Source organism: Dromiciops gliroides, chromosome 3, assembly GCF_019393635.1.
Source record: "Dromiciops gliroides isolate mDroGli1 chromosome 3, mDroGli1.pri, whole genome shotgun sequence".
NCBI lineage: Eukaryota > Metazoa > Chordata > Mammalia > Microbiotheria > Microbiotheriidae > Dromiciops > Dromiciops gliroides.
In genome coordinates, this window is record NC_057863.1 from 443,312,347 (window position 1) to 443,333,749 (window position 21,403).

The 21,403-nt window shown below is 35.9% G+C and overlaps 1 protein-coding gene across 3 annotated transcripts in view; it reads left to right on the forward strand.

Moving 5' to 3' along the window:
• The window catches only part of TLK1 (tousled like kinase 1), a 168,694-nt gene that overhangs the window by 40,205 nt on the left and 107,086 nt on the right, over positions 1-21,403 (forward strand). For 2 of the 3 annotated variants that reach the window (XM_043997124.1, XM_043997126.1), the window contains exons 2-3: positions 14,472-14,590; positions 20,051-20,122. In XM_043997124.1, the coding sequence (XP_043853059.1) occupies positions 14,472-14,590; positions 20,051-20,122 (191 nt within the window). Of the gene's footprint in view, positions 1-14,107; positions 14,394-14,471; positions 14,591-20,050; positions 20,123-21,403 lie in introns of those variants that run through there. The other variant, XM_043997125.1, reaches the window with a different exon arrangement.

Consider the following 21,403-nt stretch of genomic DNA (forward strand, 5'->3'; position numbering starts at 1 on the left):
TTTAGCCAGGGTCATATAAGTAAGAGTAGAAACTGGATGTGAACTTGGGGTCTTCCTGACTTCAAGTCTTACTCTACCTAAAAGTCTAGTCTGTGCCACCTGACAGTCTAGGAATAGAAACATTCATAGGTTCCTCTGACATCCTTTATTCAGCTTCTCTTTTGTAACATATTGCAGCCTCCCTACTCTCAGAGATACACATTTATGTCTCTTCATTGCTTTTTGTGCTTTACTTGATTTAACTTCTTTGGATACTAACTCAAAACCATATTATCTCACTGGAAGCACATTGGTGTTAGAAAAGATGGACCTTTATTCCAAGAAACTTAGAGTCATTAAAAAAACCAACAAAAAATATGCAGTTTCTCAAAGGAAATATATCCTTTAAAGTTCTGGGTCCAGCTCATTATCCATTTTCAGTATCTATCTAAGATATATATATATATATTTTGGTGAGGCAATTGGGGTTAAGTGACTTGCCCAGGGTCACACAGCTAGTAAGTGTCAAGTGTCTGAGGCCAGATTTGAACTCAGGTCCTCCTGACTCCAGGGCGGGTGCTCTATCTACTGTGCCACCTAGCTGCCCCTAAGACATATATTTTGAAGGCTATGCTTTATAGATTATTCATTTTCCTGCATGTCATAATCTAGATAATAGGTATTTTTATTCATTTACTTTTCCTTCTATGAATAATTAGGCTCGCCTCTGTTGCATGATTATGGATTTCACATAGGAAATTCTACAAGGTTTTGGGATTTGATGAATCTATAAGATGTCATATTTAAACAAGAACTCCAGAAGTCTTCACCATCTATAAGAAATCCCTTTTTGATTTGTATTCTTCATTGGATAGTCTCCATGGCTGTGCAAACGCTTGGCAAGCATTTCTTTATCTGTTTTATGCTTCTTGATATTAATGATCAGAGGGTAGTCAAAGTTGATTTCATTTTTATGTCTTTCAAGTAATCTTTTGGTGATGTTTTTGACATGACCTTGTTGGAGATGAGCCATTTTATTTTACCAAACTAAATGTCTTAGTAGTCAATATTATTAGTCTAATATGAATAGAGCAATTTTACTTCAGCCCAGTGAAAAGTATTGGAGGGAAAAACAAATTTAAAGAGAACTTAGCTTAACAAATGGTCTAAGCAGAGGCATTCCAAGGGAATGTAATTTGGACAATAAACAGATGGAAAATAGAAAAAATTATAAAGGTTTATATACTGTTACAAACAGTAGATTTTAATATCACATTTCAAAAAATGCTGTATGAGAAATTGGAAATGATTCCAAAGAAAAAGATGGAAAAATCATTGGATCAAACCAAGTAGATAACAGGTTTGAAGATTCTCAAGGTGTCTGAGAGAAGAGAAGAAAGCCACAAATGTGCATAGTGTATTTCATTAGTATATTTTATTACGTACCTGGGAAATAATCATTTTTCTTTTTTTTTAAAAGAAAATTTTTTGAATTTGCAATTATAAAGACATTTTTACTCATCACACAAACTAAAGAAAGTAAAACCTCAACTTAATTTTATAAATTAACACCTGTGCTTAAATACAAACTTTTAAAATGGAATGCAAAATACAAATTTTTCACCAATAATAGGATGTACCTCAACATACCCTGTATATTTGCCTGTATCAAAATTGTAGGAGATAACATCTGTAACAAAAAAAAGTGGGAAAGAATCAGTAGCTGTTAATTTATCAGCCCACTTTCTCATCTGTTCAAAAATCTTAAGAAAATAATTTGGAACTTTGATGAAGGTATGAGAAGGGAAGAGGCAGGCTTACACAAACAATATTCTAGATCACATAGGATCACATATTTAGAGTTGGTATGAACCTTATGTAGGGACCAATTTTAATTGGGGAGTGTTAGCTAGGCAGCTCGCTGCAATATTGGGGCAAAGAAAGAGACTGACAGCCTCCCTCAAGACAGAGTGGGATTTATTTAACAAGAATGAACTTAAAAAAGAAAAAAACACAAACAGGATCAGCAGGATTAAGGGAAAGGAAATAAAATAGGGAAAGGGAAATTATACAACCTGAACAACACCACTGCCCAGGAATCAGCTGAGAACACACAGCAGCATCCTGTTGCCTTCCAGCTTCAAGCTAGAATGGCAGAAAATCCTCCCTTCTTCCCAGCAGACCCCAGGTTGACCACACACAGCCCCAAGCCAACTGGCTGGCCACTCTGACAGTCACATGACTGCCCTCACTGGGCTTCTAGTCATTATAATTTTGCCAGGCCCATGTAGGTGTTGGCGAGTGGTGATGACACGAGATGCCAGCGCCATGGTGACGGCTACAACCAGTGGGTGCTGTTTGCAGAGCCCCAGGCCAGTGCAAGCACTGGGATTTTAAAAATTCCAGCCAAAAGATGAGGTCATAAAACCTCAAATCACAATTAATTCTTTACACCTCATTTATTCATTTTACTGATGAGGAAACCTTAGAGGTTAAGGGGCTTGCCTAAGGCCACATAGGTCTAAAACAGCACATTTGTGCCCAAGTCTTGTGATTCTGAGTTATTTGTTACTTCTTCCCTTATGTTAATTAATATATTTGTTATTGAAGTTGAATAGTCTTGTGATGGTTCCAGCTTTATTCAGTTTTGCTTGGGTATGTAATTTATGGCTAGTTACTGAAGGTCTGAGCTCTCACAGACTGAGTTCTACTAGAAGGCTTTTCATAAAATTCTTTGAATACAGTCAAATCACACTTCCTAATTCCCCATTGATTACTCGTTGTTAAGTCAAATTCCCTGTGCTTAGATTCCCCACCACCACCTGCAGTATTGATATTGCAACAAACATGGTTTCCAATGAGAAAATCCAAATACAGAAAGTCAAAATAGGTACCCTTTCCTCCACCTTACAGTCCATGATACATAGTCTTCTAGACAGTGAGAGAATACTTACTACTCTTAATGAGCTTCCTATACTATGGGGAAGCCTTTGGGGTCCTAGAGAATGAAGCATCCTCTTTGTCTTCCCAGGGACCTTAAATAGTTAGCTGAACTCAGACTTCTTGAACTGCTTTGAATTTGAGGACCCCAGAAGTGGGGAAAAAAAACTTGGTTCCTCCTGAGATTAACTCCTTCTCCAGACAAATGCATAGGTCTAGTTGGAGCAGTGGATGGAGCACTGGCCCTGGAGTCAGGAGGACCTGAGTTCAAATCTCACCTCAGACACTTATTAGCTTGTGTGACCATGGGCAAGTCATTTAACCCTAATTGCCTTAAACATCCAGGGTCATCTCCAGTCGTCCTGATCTATATCTTGCCACTGGACCCAGATGGCTTTGGAGGAGAGTGAAGCTGGTGACTTTGCATAGCCAGCACTCCTTCACTTAAATCCAATTCACTGCAAGTCATGACATCACCCCTACAAACAACAGGTCTAGTTTGACTGGAAGATGTAGGGAATACACGACCTATATGTTGCTACTATTGTTCCTTGCCTTGAAACTATACATAAATAGTAAGAAGAGATAAACCCTGTCTTTTAAAGTAGCAGTGATACTATTTTCCTACAAATATCCCTAGTGACAACAAAAAGAAGAGGAATTTTGGGAAAAGATAGAAAAGAATTTAAGAGCAGAATTGTTGGTAAACAGAAAATTTCTTTAAACTGTATAATTTATGTTCTTCCTCTAAAGATTGGAAAGTTCCTTATAAATACATACCTCCAAATTATAATAATATATCAATATTACAGATGGGGTGGGGAATCTAAGCACAGGGAGTTTGACTTAACAATGAATAATCAATGGGGAAATAGGAAGTGTGATCTGACTATATTCAATTAGTTGGTACATAATTTGATTTTAAAGTGATTAGCCATTCCTAGAATATTAATTTTGGGGGTATGGGAACAAGGAAAAGAAAACAAATTTCTGCATTTCTGCTTATTATTTAGAAAAAAATCTCTCATGCTTAATTTAATTTCTATTCTTTATAAAAATAAAACCAGTGTTGCCATTTATGGAAATTTTTATTGTTCAAATGTGGGATTGGTTTATTTTTTCTCTTTTTAAAAAATGATTTTTCCTTTTTGACACTGGCATCTCTCTTACTTTCGTACTTTCCTCCTATTTATCTTTATTTGGGTGTATTGAACAATGTGTTTAGTGTAATCTTGCAACTAAGTCTGGGAACAGAAGTTTATTTATTTATTTATTTTTAGTGAGGCAATTGGGGTTAAGTGACTTGCCCAGGGTCACACAGCTAGTAAGTGTTAAGTGTCTGAGGCCGGATTTGAACTCAGGTACTCCTGACTCCAGGGCCGGTGCTCTATCCACTGCGCCACCTAGCCACCCCTGGAACAGAAGTTTAAAAGTTTAAAAATAACATGAATAATTGTATGCTTGGATCACAGTTGAGAGAATACATTAGTGATGGTACTCTGAAGGGAAATGGAAGAGTTTGCAACAGGAGGGTATGAGATCTGATGGTCTACAAAGTCTCTATTTCTTATGTGAGGATTAGGTCTTATGTGAGGATTAGGTCATAGACAGATGTCTTTTTGCAGTCATTGGGACTTGCTTGGCTTCAGTCGGCTGCTGTGGGATATCTTTATATTACAGTTTAATTTGGGGGGATTTACTTGGTAGTGGGAATGTGAGATTACATGGCACAGTGTTTCTGGTGGGAAGGGCTCGTGCCTTAAAAGCAGAGTTCTCATAGCTGGTCTCACCAGGTTCCCATAAATTGTATATTGTAGGTTCTTCCATCACCCTCACCTTCTCTTAATGTTTTCAGAACTGAAATATTTATGTATGTACTTCACAAACTCCACAGAGCGTGTTTGTAAATTATGTATAGGAAAAAATAAGCCTTCTTGCTGAAGCTTATTGGAACAAGAAGGGAGAGTAGTTATGATATTGAGAGATTTCATATCCCTCCTCTGACACTTAACCAGTTATCCAGAGGCAAGTCAGTTAGTTTTCTTGAGCCTCGGTTTTTTCCTGTAAAATGAGGTGACTGATACTGGTAAATGAATTATATCACAGTGTTTTTGGGGAGACTCTAGTGAAGTATGTATTTTAAGTGCTTTGTAAACCTAAAAATGCTAAAAACCATTAGGATATCAAAATATGTTTAGGGGTTCATTCTAACCCAGTTTTTGGATTCTACAACCACTTTTGTGTAGTTTTTTTTCTTTATTAAGGAAATCTGACTAATATATGGGCAGCTAGATGGCATAGTGGATAGTGAATTTATCATGGAGTCAGGAAAGATCTGAGTTCAGATCCTGCCCAAGACTCTTAAAAGCTCTGTGACCCTGGGCAAGTCACTTAACCTCTCAATCTTCCTCATCTATAAAATGCAGTTAATACCTAACTCCTATAGTACTTGAGAGGGTCAAATGAGATAACATGTAGAATGCTTTGCAAATCATAAGACATCATATAATGCTAGCTATTAATAATGATGATGGCAGTGATTATGATAATAGTTAGAAAGTTAGTGTTGAGCACTAAAAGTTATCTGTTGACTTCATTATTAATTAATCTCCCTAACTATTTTTGCTTTACTTGGATGGACAGCTGGGTTTGGATAGAATAGTCTTCTCGTGTCTAGTAAAATATAAGATATTTACCTGTACTTCAAGGAGGTGTGATTTTATTAGTGTGGACATTCCTTCTGTGGATACTGATCATAGCTCTTCTAAAATGTATTAGAAAAGGCTAAAAAATCAATCACTGTAAGATTTGTTTCCTTATTTGAGTTATGACCTCTTCTATAAACTAATACATGTAAAACATAGCTTTTCAAATTTATTCATTTAGTTGACATTTAATATTTTGCTTGGTGTTATATGGGCACATAAGAAAGTAAAACATGGATTCTAAAGGAGCCTATGCTCTAGCATAGGAAATAAGAAACTTAAGTAACTACCATATAGAGAGCAGTGAAAAGAAAAGAACATCTAATAAGGAATGGAGATGCTGGGTTCTAGTCTTTTCTCTAACATTGGACACTCTGTGACCTTGGACAGGACATTTAACCTATCCGTACCCTGAATTGTCTATAAAATTAGTATTATAATCTTAAGAGATCAGGAAGAGGGAAAAGATTCCAATGTAGAAAAAATATTTATGTATGTACTTCTTTTATTTTACCAAAGATCTGGAAACAAAAGGTTTGTCCATTAATTGGGGAATGGATGATCAGATTGTGGTTGTAATAGAAATAGTATTCTGTAAGGAAAAAAAAGCACTAAAGAAATGGTATCAGAGAAACCTGGGAAGACTTTTATCAAGTAATACAGTGTGAGGCAAAGAAAACCAGGAGAACAGGTTACAGTGACAAAAACATTTTTGAATGACTTAAGTTTCCAGTCAGCACAATGACCAGTCATGATTCTAGGGGACCAACAAACCCAAAGGGGTAATGGACTCCGATTTTAGAATGAAACCTAGATTTTTGGAAATGGCAAAATATATCCTTTTTGGGACTTGCTTATGCTTACTTTGTTAACAGGGGTTGCATTTTTCTCCTTGTATTTGTGGGTAAGGGTATTTGGGTGAAAGGAGGGTTGTCAAAATGAAAAAAAAAAAACCATTAAAAATGTTAAAGAGTTAGAAAAGGCAAGATTTGGCAATTGGTCGCATGCATGGGGAGGGAGGGAGAGACAGTATGGGGGTGAGGAATCAAGAATGATGCCAAGGTTACGAATCTATGTTAGTGCCTTTGAGAGAAATAGGAATATTTGGAAGAAGAAAGGGTTTGGGGGAAAAGAGAATCAGTTCATTTTGGAAATGTTGAGTTTGAGATTTCCCTGGGATATCCGGTTTGAAGTGTCCAATGAGGCAATTAGAGGTGGGTGACCTAGAGGAGAGACTAATTCTGGGATATATAGTTCTTCATAGATGTGATAGTTAAACCCATGGCAGCCAATGAAGTTGTCATGAAGAAAGGAAAGAGGGAGGAAGGGAGAAGCAGAGATGGCCCGGAACAGAACCTTGGGGAATACACACAGCGGCATGTGATGTCAAGGATGATTGAGCAAAGGAGGGGTCAGACAGGAGAAAAACCAGGAGAGTAATGCCACTGAAAACGGTAACTTTGGAGAGTACAGTTTGAGTTATGGAAGTCAGCTGTCAAACTGGAGAGAGAGAGAGAGAGAAAGAGAGAGGGAGGGAGGGAGAGAAGACATGATAGTAGGGAGTATAGGTGGCTTTTTCAAGAGATTGGATGGAGAGAGGAAGGAGAAGCCATTCATTTAAATTCAACTAGTATTTATTTCGTGTGTGTGTGTGTGTGTGTGTGTGTGTGTGTGTGTGTGTGTTGGTGTGTTGGTGTACTCACCAGTTGGGCCTTTTGGAAGGAAGTTAGGGATGCTAAGAAGCAGAAATGAGGTGGGGGTAGTAGGGTAATATTCCATCACAAATATATACCACAATTTGTTTAGACATTCCCCAATTGATGGACATCCCTGCAATTTTCAATTCTTTGCCACCACAAAGAGAGCTGCTGTAAATACTTTAGAGCATATAGGTTCTTTTCCTTTTTCCCTAATCTTCTTGGGAAACAGACTTAGTGGTATTGTTGGGTCAAAGGTTATAGGCAGTTTAACAACTCTTTAGGCATAATTCCAGATTGCTTTCCGATCTACCAACAGTGAATTAGTGTCCTGGTTTTTTCCACCTCCCCTCCAACATTTTTCATTTTCCTCTTTGTTCATTGTAGCCAATCTGATAGGTAGAAAATGATATGTCAAGGTTGTTTTAATTTGCATTTCTCTAGTCAATGATTTGGAGCATTTTTTCCTATGACTAAATTGTTTTGGTTTCTTGTATGGAAAACTTCATATTCTTTGATCATTTATCAGTTGGGGAAAGGACTTGTATTCTTATAGATTTGACAAAGTTCTTTATATATTTGAGATATGACACCTTTATCAGAGGATCTGTCTATAACATTTTTTCCCATTTTCTACCTTCCTTCTTTAATGTAATCAGAATTATCCATTTTATATCTCACAGTGCTCTCTGTCTCTTTATAAATTGTTCACCTATCCAGAAGTCTGATAGGCAATATGTTCCATGTTCAGATTTTCTTGTAATATCTCCCTTCATATGTAGGTCATGTATCCATTTTGACCTTATCTTGGTAAATGGTGTAAGATATTGACCTATGCCCAATTTCTGCCAGCTTGCTTTCTAACTTTCCCAACAGTTTTTACCCAGTAATGAATCCTTGTCCTGAAAATTTAAGTTGTTACACTTGTCAAACAATAGGTTACTATATTCATTTGTTGCTGTAAATCTATGTCTACTCTTCCATTGATCTACCTTTCTATTTCTTAGGCAGTACCAGGTAGTTTTGAGAATTACTGTCTAGTTAATCTAGTTTGAGATCTGGTACTGCTAAGCTTCCTTCCTTTACATTTTTTCCCCAGTAGTTCCTTTGATATTCTTGACCTTTTGTTCTTCCAAATGAATTTTGTTATTTTTTCCAGCCATGGCTTTGAATAGAGCTAATAAAGCATTCTTTGTAAACTGACCTATCATTAAAGAGCTCTTAATTTTCTAAAAATGAAAAAGAATGTTAGTCTGGTAGTTCGTTTGCTTTCCTTCAGTTTCTTTGGCAACCATGAGGAAGGTGAAGGAGAGAAAAATATCTGAATTGTCCCTAGCTCTTAATTCTAAAGTTACTCAGTTTTTGAGGTAAGTTTTGGCTGTGTCTCTTTGATATAAATTTATTAAATTTAAGTATAATTCAATTCAAAAAGCAATTTTTTAAAGTGCAATGAACTGGGGATACAAAGTGCAGCTTCTGGGGATGCAAAGATGAAAACAAAGTAATACCTTCCAGCAAGCAGCTTTATATTCTATTGCAGGGAGACAACTGCTACACAAATCGTAAATATACATTCAGGAACCAAGGAGTGTTGATTAATGATTTGATGCCATCTTAGAGGAATTAACTACTCCAGTGGAGTGCCACATGTCGGTGTTCTTGACCTGGCTTTGTTCAACACATTTTAATAAATTATTTGAATGAAGGCTTAGGTGGTATATATTTATCAAAGTTTAAGAAGATACAAAGTGGGAGAGGACAGCTCATATATTGAATGATAAAAGTGGAATCCAAAGATATCTTTGCAGACCGAAATATTGTACCGAAATGAACAAAATCAATAGGGACAAATGTTTTACACTTGAGTTAAGTGTGTGTGTGTGTTGGTGTACTCACCAGTTGGGCCTTTTGGAAGGAAGTTAGGGATGCTAAGAAGCAGAAATGAGGTGGGGGTAGTAGGGTAATACAAGTACTTGATGGGGAACATGTGAATAGGGAGATATTACTGCTCAAGACTAAAGAGTTTTGTGGATGGCTGGCCACTTGTATTTCATAGGTATGGAAATTCCCTCAGCTGATGCAGCTTGTCAGCTCCACCATAGCTTAGAGTTGGGTGGAGGCACTATGATGTTAATTGACTTATTTATCAGAAGCAACTCTCAAACCCAGGTCTTCTGGACCCAAGACCAGCCTTATACTGCTCTGTCTCAGACTTGGCTACATTTGTGTATTGTCCAGAGCAAAGGGAGGAGACAGTCGTAACTGCATAACTAAAGTTATGTTGTACCAGGTTTGGGGTGTCACATTTGAAAGTTGCCAGTCAAGCAACAAACATTAAGTGCCAGCTGTGCCAGGTATTAGGGATACACATACAAAAAAGTGAAACAATGCTTACTCTCAAGGAACTTACATTTTAATTATGTGGACAGCTTGTATTGCTAGAAACCATGTCAGTGATGATTGCTTGAAAAAGGACTGAAGGTGGGTGGTGGGGTAAGAAGTTCTCCATTGGAATATTGTAGCCATCTTCAAATGATTGTCATATAGAGCAGGAAATGTTTGGCCCTAAAAGGACAAAAATTTAGGGGAACGTATTTTTCCATTCAACAGAAGGAAAAATGTCCTGATTCTTAGAATTGTCCTAGGAGGTAGTAAAATTATTCATCGTTGGAAGTTTTTAAGCTAGAGACTTATTTTGGACAGATATTACAGAAAGGATTAATGCTTTGAAGAGCAGAGGTTGGATTAGGTGATATATGGAAATCCCTTTCAATTCTCTGTGTGAGTCTATAATTCTGATAATGTTTTTAAATATAAAAATATATTGTGACTAACATGGAGTGATTAGGCTTAACAAAATTGGGAGATAGGTAAATGAATTATTACTTTGGATCTGTACTGGATCATTAAACCACTATGTTTTCAGCATTTTCTGTAGGACTATTCTTTGTCAGTTTTTAAAATGGGAAAACTTTCTAAACATCCATGAGTTCAATTCATCTTTCATTAACAATCAGTATTTATTTTACTTTTTGTAAGTTGAAAAGCATTTATTTTATCCTTTACTAAGACTGTCTTGGATACAACTAAACTTTGGACACTTACCTCAGAAGAGCAAGTACAGTGTGAATGCATTGGGAAGTAGTTTTTTTTTTTTTGAAACATGAAAATATCCATATATTTATGTGGAGAAAAAAGGGAGAATGGGAGTGAGGCTTTTATGGAACAAAACCAAAGTTTTTAATGCAATTAACCAGGGTCTAGATTGAAACAAAATGGAAACAATGCTACTCTATTATGCTATGTATTATAGTATATTTCTACTGTAGTATGCTGATCACACGTATTTGTTCTGTTGTTCATGCGTTTCGATTATGTCCAATTCTGTGACCCCCTTTAGAGTTTTTCTTGGCAAAGATACTGGAGTAGTTTTCCATTTTCTTCTCCAACTCATTTGACAGATGAGGAAACTGAGGCAAAATAAGGTTAAGTGATTTGCCCAGGGTCACACAGCTAGTAAGTTCCTTGCATGTAAATGGTTAATAAACATTTATTGACTTGAAACTTTGTTTTGACCTAAGGACTCTACTTTGAGTTCAGTAAGTATAATGTATTCACAGCCAAGGGACTAGGAAAAGCCTCCTGCAAAAGGCAGTACTTGAGTTGAGTATTGAAGGAAGCCATAGATTTGAAACTGGAAAATTGAGGAGAAAGAGTTCCAGGCTTAGGGGACAGGCAGTGCAAAGATATGGAATGTTTTGTCTGAGGCACATGAAGTAAGCCAGTACAGCCGAACTGTAATATGGGGAAAGGAATAGACAAGCAAGGTATGAAAAAGGCTAGTTTATAAATACTCTAAGAGAAGAGGTATGTGAAGAGTTTTATGTGCCAAAGAGACGTATTTGTATTGGAACTTAGAGGTAATAGGGAGCTATTAGACTTTTTGGAGTAAGGTCTCATACCTGTATTTTAGGAGAAGAATCACTTTGTTGGCTGTTTGAAAGATTCATTGGAATGGGACCAAACTTGAGGCCGACACCAATTAGGAGGCTATTGTAGTAGTTTAACAGAGGTGATAAAAGCTGTGTAAATAGATAGGAGACTTAATTAAAAGAGATATGTTCTAAAAGATAGTATTTTAAGTTCTGGCAACTGATTGAATATGTGGAGATTGCATGAGAATCAATGATGATGCTAAGGTTTTGAACTTGGATGATCTTGACAATAAAAGGAAAATTTGGAAAAGGGAAGGGGTAGGTTTGAAGGAAAAGATAATAAGTTTTATTGTGGACGTGTTCAGTTTTTGTTGACTATGGGTCATTGTGAGGAAAGGCCATGATATTTAGCAAGTAAAAGATCATTTACACCTTTGAAAAAATCACTTTCAGTTGAATAATAAAGATCAATGCGGTTGGTAAAGATTGAGTAATGAGAGGATAGGAAGAGGAAGTAGTATGTGTAGAATGGATGAGAAAGGGAGGGAGAGATAGGATGATGGCTTGAGGAAATTGAAGAGTTTAGTGAAGGCTCTATCTATCTATCTATCTATCTATCTATCTATCTATCTATCTATCTATCTATTTCTTAAGGGTGAGAGAGTAATCTTTGTAGGCAGCAGGAAAGGAGCCAATAGATTAGGAGAGATTGAAGATTAGACTGCAAGAGGATAATTGAGGTAGCAATCTGCTGGAGAAGATAGGAGGGATAGAATTTAGAGTACAAGTAATACAATGGAATGAGCTCTGGCCCTGGAATGGGGAAAATCTGAGTTTGAACCATACGCCTGAAAGATACTGATTATGTATTCAAATGTAAGTCAGTTAGCATCTCAGTGCTTGTAATAGAGAAGTTGATGATCTGCACCACTGAAGGGAATTTCCATACTTGGAGTAATTACCCATGCTGATAAAAGTTTCAGTCCAACATTCTGCTTGCAGTCTACAAAACCATTTAGAATTTGGGTTCTTAATAGGTGTGTGACCCTGGGCAGGTCACTTATACTCCGTTGCCTCATGAGTAATATGAGGATGATAATAGTACAGTTTTCAATATTCTGGGTAGTTATGTTCTATAAAGTCACCTTGAACACTGAATTAGCAAATACTGAAACATTGTTTCCAGGAGAAATACAGGGTTAAGTTCCTGTAAGCTTCTGGTGACAACATTTACTTTGCCTCACGTACAAATTAGCAATTTCCTCTTCCATTTTTCTGGATGTACTGTATTGTTGATTTGTTAACATTGAACTCAGCCAACAGCACTGTATAACATGCTTTAACAAAGCTTATCTAATGTGTTTTCTCTGTTAAGATACATCACAGCCTTCTTTATACACTTAGGAATACTAGATACCACTTAAGCACTATGCTTGAGGGCTGTTTTAAAAAGCAAAATCACCCCCAAAAAAGCATGAAAATGCAAAATTTGTTGGACTAAGTGGATATGGAAAAAGGAGACTTGTTTATAATATGAGAGCTGAAACAAGACATCTCACAGCATCACCTCATTCGACCGCAGCTGGGAATATGTACATCTGGTGACTCAAATTTTTTGCCACTCTGGGCATGTCTATGAAAGTCCTGCTAGTATTGATTTGGGATTTACAAATAAATTCTAGGGAGTAGATGATTTCACAAATATGAAATCCTCAAATAATGTATCTTTGTAAGAATCAAAGAAGATAAAATATTTGTAAAGCTATATATAGCAATGTTTCCTATTATTATGTAGGATGGGATAGCTTTTTATTATAGACTAAAGGAGAAGAGTATAGGGGGATGATATAAAGAATTTGTAAGATACAGATAAGGGGAAAAGAGGGAGCTCACTACAGAGTCCTGATGACAAATAGTACACGCTACTAACTTCAAGTTTGATGATGGAAGGAAATGGACAGATAAAATGGGAACTAGTTGGAACAGCAGAGCCAAAATTAAGGCCATCGGGGGGCAGGTAGGTGGTGCAGTGGATAAAGCACCGGCCCTGGATTCAGGAGGACCTGAGTTCAAATGTGGCCTCAGACACTTGACACTTACTAGCTGTGTGACCCAGGGCAAGTCACTTAACCCCCATTGCCCTGCAAAAAAACACACAAAAAACCAAAATTAAGGCCTTTGTAAAGTTGTTTGAGGGCAGTGGCAGAACTGGAGGAGCTAGCAGATATACCAGAACAGAACAGTGCAAATATAGCAGTAAAGTCCCTCTGGAGTTAAGCATGGGATCAAGGACACAAGTGGAGTTGTTCAGGGATGTTTAAGGGAATGAACATGAAGGTAGCACTCATGGAGAATTAGGGTAAATATGGGAACTCAGCAAGAATAGCCTCTTATTGAAGTAGGAGGTAAGAGTACATTGAGTGGTTATGGGTGGAATGAAGTGCCTGAAAAGTCAAGAAGGCTCTGTAAAATAGCTAATCAATCTCATAAGCAATTATTAAATGTCTGTTACATGTGAGACATTGTGGATAAAGATAATATGGGGAGTTGATAGGAAATTAACATGAGAATAAAGTGCTTTCTGCAGATGTTAGTAAAAGAATAGGATAAAAGAATTGTCAAGTAGTAACAGGGGCTCATTTGAAGATAGCAAGAATTTGTACTGGGCTAGGTCTGCAGGAGAATACTTCGTTTATCTGTTTCTTCCACTTATAGTCACACCCTAGTAATTCTCAGGAAGTTTGATTAAAATTGTTTTTTGTTTCTGCATCCTATGTAATTTAAAAATTGTTCTTAAAATGACAGTTGAAGGCAGCTGAATGACATATCGAAGAACTTTTGGTTCCTCCACATGAAACATCTTCTTTCATTCTAATATTTGAGTACCTGTGTGCAGAGTCCTTTGTCAGGCACTGAGATGGCTTTAAAAAATTTGTTGACATTAACACTTTAGGTATAGTTAGGGAAAGAAAATCCACATAATTAAAAGAATTACATAATGGAAGGGGAAGTATGTGATTAAACACTGATAAAGTGATAAATAAAAGTGCAAAAGTAATTCAGAGAATCAGCATTTTGTGTAATAGGACAAGCTGTTTTTCTGAGGAATGCTGTTGTATAGTGTCATGTTAAGATTGGTATGTATGCATTTCATTTACTTGAACCATTCATTTAATCAATGGCAAATCATCGCTAACTGGATATATTTTTCATAGGTGCAATGGATGAGCTTCACAGCTTAGATCCAAGAAGGCAAGAATTATTGGAAGCTCGATTTACAGGAGTTGTAAGTGGAAGTACTGGGAGCACTGGAAGTTGCAGTGTTGGAGCTAAAGTAAGTATTGCTTTAATAAACATACTTTCATTTTTATTGAATTATTTAAAATATAGTTTGCAAAGGATCCCTCTTATTTTGTAACAAGTTAACATATATGAGAGAGTAATTTTATGTCTGGCTTCACTATTATGCTTACTTTAGATTTTCTTGTAATTTCTTTGAAAGCAAGGTCTTTCTTAATTCAAATATATATGTACACAAGTATTAACTAATTCCTTGGATCATTCTATGCAAATTCATTTCAGTAAATATTGAGGCACTCTGCTAGACACTGAAGGTATTCATAGATATGACATAGTCCTTGTTCTCAAGGAGTTAATATCCTTGAAATAGTTTATTTTTTTAATGTTCATCTTCTGTGAAACAACTGAGTGAAGCTTCTATTGGATAAGACTTGAAAATAGCCTATTCACATATAATTGAAATGCTCTTTGGATCAAGGCATTTCTTTGCAGTATAGAGCATTGTTAATGTTTCTTAGGTTTAGTGAACTCTCCTATTTTCCGCTGTGCTATTACATATTCCTATCATCTCATTTTGCTTTTGTTCCTTTCCTACTTTTAGTCAGTTTAATCAATTAGTAGTAATTATTGAGGGCTATTTGTTTAGAGCTGTGTTGTGCTAGGTTTTAAGCATAAAGGTAACATTAAAGTAAAGGACCCTCCTTAAAGAATGCCTTTGGGAAGACAATCAGCATATGAACTACAGGAAAAAATTAATTGTTAAACTGCATTTGAGACATTTTTAGAAAAGGGACAGACTACTCTGGGCTTCATGGAGGTAATAGGACTTGAACTCGTTCTTAGAGAATGTGTAAGATCTTGATAAATAGAGGTTAGGAAGGAAGAGCAGGGAAAGTACCATATGTATAAAAATGGGGAGCAAAAAAGAACATGGCATGTCCCTTGGGAAGAACGATTGGGCAAAATGAGATCGAGCATATATGAGGGGCTATAGTAGTTAGAGAAGTAAAGTGGTGCCAGATTTAGTAAATATTGGAATAAAATGGTTCAGGATCTTTTGGTATTATATGCTACTTTTGAGAAATGTTTTTTATAACTTTGTAACATTACAAATGGAAAGAATGTTGATATATCTAAACCACTTTGTTTAATATTTTACAAATGTATTTAATTTACTCTCAGGTTAGGAAAATGGACCACAGTTTTCCATGAGTTGGAAAAGCAAAATTATTAATAACTTCTCTAATATTTTGCTATTTGCTTTGATAAGCTCAATAACCTTACCATAATTTAAACTTAAAACATATTTTCAAAAAGTTACCTCTATACATTACCATTTGTTTCTCCACTATGTGAATGATTCTTTATTGTTCATGTAAAATAAAACTTTTATGGGAATCTTGGAAAATTCCTTTGAAATTTTAATATCAAATAATAAAATGATCTTAAGACTGTCTGGTTTTAATTATCCTTTACCTTCATGGTGGATTTGGTGGTCAAGGCAAACTTAGAGATCATTTAGTTCAGCCTCCCCATTTTACAAGTAATGAAATTGAAACCAAGAGAAATACGTTCGAGGTGACACAGGTTTTAAATTTGACACAGTCAAAATTGTCTGCTTTGTTTTCTTTAATCTCCTTTATGATGTGTTAAATGATCAATTATCTCCATATCTACCATCATTCTCCCCATTTTTGGGGGGGGGTTGTGACTTCTTATTTTCAGATTGTTAAGCCATTTGGAATTTATTTAGGTATATAGCATAAAATGGTGCTCTATCAAATTCTGTTATATTGCTTTTTAAAAAATAAGCCCTAGGTCACTTCAAATTCAGCAATCATTTATTAAGCACCTACTGTGTACAAAGGCACTATGTTAGGTGGTGGGTATAAAAAAAAATTAGATCTTGGTCTTGAGGAATTTTTCTGCTGGGCAATACAACTGCAAAATGGGATAATAATAGCACCTATTTCCTATAGTTGTCATGAGGATGACATAATTTCATTTATCAAGTATTTATAAATATATCAAATGATATTTGTAATGAGATATTTATAAAGCTTACCCCATAGTGGCTGCTCATAATTGGTATTTAATAAATGTTTGCTTCCTTTCTTCTCAAACTTTTTTTTTGTAAAGGAGTCTTAGCATTCCTTTACCATCTTAGAAATTGTTGAGGATGCCATCACAATTTTTGTGGGTTATATTTATTGAAATTTATCATATTAGACATTAAAATATATTAGTTTTATTCTAAAAATAGTTCTAACCTCATAGACCCACAAAGTCTTGTGTGACCCCCAAGGGTCTTTAAACCACATTTGAACTGCTTATGTAGTGTATCCCCGGCTTGCCCCTTGTTACAGTCATGCGGCCTTGTTTACCTTTTTGCTTATCTATGTATTTTTACTTTTGTTACACAGTTCCCCATTAGCTCTTAGATTCTTATACCTGAGCTAAGCCCTAAAAATTTTGTGTTATGATAGGCTGAGGGTCCATTGGTACTATATGACATATGATGTCAAGAAGGTGTAGAGCCAAGGGCGGGTGGACCTTTAGTTCTTGCCTCTGCTGGTGTTGCTGTTAGTCCTGTAATGCCTTTTAAAAAAACAAAACAAAACATGGTTCAGGTGGTCTGTTTTCTCTTCTAGTTTTCTGTAGGGTATTATTGCAGCTTAATGTAATGCCAGGAACCTAGCTCTGGGAGACTTGCACATTAGGGACCAATCTGACAATCTCTAGAAAAGTTTGGGCTCCTAGTAAATTGGTTAAGCCAGAGTTCATATGGCACGAAGTAGATGCATTTGGGCTATTTATAACATAAACCAGTACCTTTAAGACTAGCTAATACTAACTCTAATTCTGGCAAAGTCTCTGAGAATAGGGGACCAACAGAGCAAATGTTTTCTTTATACGTTATTCAAAACAAACACTTATTTTGTTGTTGTTTTCCAGTCATGTCTGACTCTTTGTGACCCCATCTGGAGTTTTCTTGGCAAAGATACTGAAGTGGTTTGTCATTTACTTCTCTAGTTCATTTGACAGAAAAGAAAACTGAGGTCCAGGGTCACACAGCTAGTAAGAGTCTGAGACTAGATTTGAACTTAGGTAGATGTCTTCCTGACTCCAGGCTTGGCATTCTGTACACTGGGCCATTTAGCAGTCCCTCACCCCCAAAGAGGGGAAAAACATTTATTAAACACCTCTAATATATGTAAAATATTTCTCAGAGTATATGCAGAGTTGAGATAAGCTATTGATTTCTCAGCTCATAGAAAGTCCTATCAAGAGATTGAACCTCCACAGATAATTTTAATACATAAATGTGTTATGATGGTGCATAACAAGGTTGAAGCATATGATTTTTTTACTTTATTGTTTTCATGTAGTTTTTTGGGGGGGAGGGGTCCATGTTTTCTTTCATAACATGGCAAATATGGAAATATGTTTTGCATGATGGTGCATGTATACCTTAAATCAAATTTTTAATCTCAGAGAATGGGGACGGAGGGAAAGAGGGAGAGACTTTGGAACTTTAGTTTTAAAAATTAATAGAAAAATTGTTTTTATTTATAAAAATAAATATAAAATAAAATAAAATATTTTGGAAAGTTTGGAAAAATAAAATATTTTGGAAGTTTAATTAAAATGGTGGTATATAACAAAATAGAATCCAGAGTGAGATGATAGTGTATGGGGAATTTGGAAAAGCATCAGGAACCCAGAGGCACCTCCATACCACAGGAAGGCATTGGAGAAGGATTTTGGTAGAGAGCTGTATCAGAAACAAAATGAAGCCCAGTGCCCTTGTTCCACTGTTGTGCAAGATTTCATGGTATATGGAGATTTGCTGTACCCTCTAAAATATCATCATGAAGAGAGCAGAGAAACCAAAATCATCAAGGAGGTGGAGGTGCTTTTCATTTGAGCACAGACTGAAAAGATCACAGCTATTCCATCAATCGAAAAAGGCTAAGGGGTAATACTAGAACTTTACAGAATTGTAAAGAAAATGGGCAAGCTTAACTTGGCTGTCTTCACTTACTTCTGAATTATAAGAATCAGATGTCATCCTTTGAATCTTTCAAGTTAAAAGGTGTTGCTTTATTCATCAACTACTTCAGTTGTGGAACTTTTCTTAAGCTTGATTATCAAATCAGTTTTTCATCATTTTAAGGACACCAGCACACATACATTGGTGTTGAAAAAGCAAGAATATTCCAGTGGTGAGGGGTTCCAAAGATATGTATGGTTTAAAGAATATTGGTATTTATCTAGTTTACCACCTTAGCTTAGTCTCCAGTCCCATCCTTTTATCTACCATGCCTCTTGTACTAGGCCAGTAGCAAATAATCTCCCTCCCTTGACAAAAAGCATAAATGGAAGAGGCTTCTTAAAGTGAGGTTATTTTTCTACCTTGCTCCAGTTTGAATTGCTTTAGATTCAGTTTGACTTCCACTTATTCTTTTTGCCCCTTTCATCCTCTTCATGTCCCCTCAATTCCTAGGAAAGAAGTTGGTTTTTTTTGGCCCTCAGGATGAGCTACTCTGACTCAAGGCTGAAACTATATTAGCTTTAAAAATCTATTCCTCCTTACTGTTTTCTTGTCCCTTTTTTTTTTTTGGTGAGGCAGTTGGGGTTAAGTGACTTTCCCAGGGTCATACAGCTAGTAAGTGTCAAGGGTATGAGGCTGGATTTGAACTCAGGTCCTCCTGATTCCAGGGCCGGTGCTCTACCTACTGTGCAACCTAGTTGCCCCATGTTTTCTTGTCTTTTTGACTGAATTATACATGTATTTGTTCAACTGGTATTCTTGAATGTATTTTATAAATACTGTTCTGTTTAGCTTTCCATTCTTTTCTCTGGTAGCTATTCTGGGGGGATCTGACCCTTATCCTTGATCTTAACTCATGCTTTTTGCTTTAGCTTGAGGTCCCTGAATCTGCTAGCATTATATTCCTCTTTGAAACCTCCTTTTCTGGTCTATGTCTTGGGGTTCAAATAACTGAATCCTGGCTGAGATTTCCATTTCCTTCTGTTCTATCTACATTCACCTTAGGTGTTTATAATGGGAATTTACTGTATCCTATTGTTACTTAAATAAAGCTTTTAGGTTTAAAGCAACACTTGTAGGCATTCTTTTAAGTTCTTTGTCAAAGTACAGTTTTTTACATTTTAAGTGAAATAATACCAATTTGAGAATGAGACTTTTGTCATGTTTAATATGGCATTTAAAAATGATTTTTATGACTTGTTTTTCTTTTGGTTTCCCCTCAGCATGGTTCCCATTCCTTTGAAAGGAAAAAGTAAAGTATTAATTATATAGTACTTGAGGATTTAAATGAATGGAAGTTTTATTTTTAGTTTATTATTTGAATACTTATAGCCAAATTTAACACATTTCCCTTATCACTATGCTTACCTATGATTAGGCTTTTCTTTTTTTTTAAACTAGTATTAACTTAACATGATTTTTTTTTCTTCACTTAAACAGGCCTCAACAAATAATGAAAGTTCTAATCACAGTTTTGGAAGCTTGGGATCTCTAAGTGATAAAGAATCAGAGGTATGTAATTGTCTCTTTTTCTCTTAAAAAACCTGCATCATCTTTGCTAAGTAGATATTTTTCTTTTCATTAATTATGCTTGTCCTGAAGGTTAATGCTTAAAGTTCATTGAAATAAAACATACTATAAGGAGTAAAATTTATTCTTATCCACAAATTGTAGCAATGTTGGCAGTTAAAAGAAATTATAGTCTGGATAGCTGTGCAGGTGACCTTGAATACTGGCTATATAAAATGGTCTTGGTCTTGGAATTAGTTATTAGTCAGGAGTAATTTTAGGATGTTACAGTGATTTTTCAAATAACATTGAGTATATATCAACATTTCTTATTTATATTTATTCTTGTACCTTCTTAGTTTCATCCTGAAGTATTTGTTTCTTGTGTGTGCATGCATGCATGCATGCTTCCTTTGTTGGTGCTCAGATACTCCTCTTTTTAAATTTTGCAGTTGATGTTCATTCTTTTATATATTTAAAAATCTAAAGAATTTTTCTTCCTTCTTTCCCTCATGAAAAGATGTATTGAATATGCACATATTTAGAGTTGGGGGTATAGATCAATTTTGAGCATGCTGTACTTAAAAGCATCTTTTTAAAAGCATTTGTGTTGGAAAGTCTTGAGGTATTCTTACATAGTTGATCATGCATTTTCAGTTTTGGTTGATTGATCCTTTAGAGTTTCATCTCACTAGGCAATCTGGCAGTCTTTCATTAAAGAGTTAATACATTTCATATTTTTCCCTATCAGTGTAACTGCCTTCTGACTTTGACCTATTCCAATCTTTGTTCTTCTCAGGTTAGTGTAGCTATGTTGTGTTGACATTGAGTATCAACAGGCTTTTCAGCACTCAGTAACTATAGATTTGGTATTGGCCTTTAGTGGACAGAGAGTACTGAAAACGCCATCTTTATGTTATGTGGCGTTCGTAAGCATCTGATCTTCTATTGCCTGGATCATTTTATGGAGTAATATACAGGCATCCTTAAACTCCAAAGGAGTGTGGCATAGGGCTCTGACTCATCAGGCTTTCCCTTCCACAGAGACAACTGGCAGGCAGCTGAAAGGACACTGTACAAGTGAATGGGACATTATCTGCACTAGGTTCCCTTGAGGTAAGCTTTAGCAGGCCCTCTTGAAACCAGTTACCACAGATTAGATTTTTATATTAATTTAGAATGAACTAGGGCCTTGATTTTTTTTTTTTTAGGTTTAGGTTTAGCTAAAATAGAGTTTCTCACAAAGCTGTGGTTATGAAAGATAATATCACTATCAATTTCTAG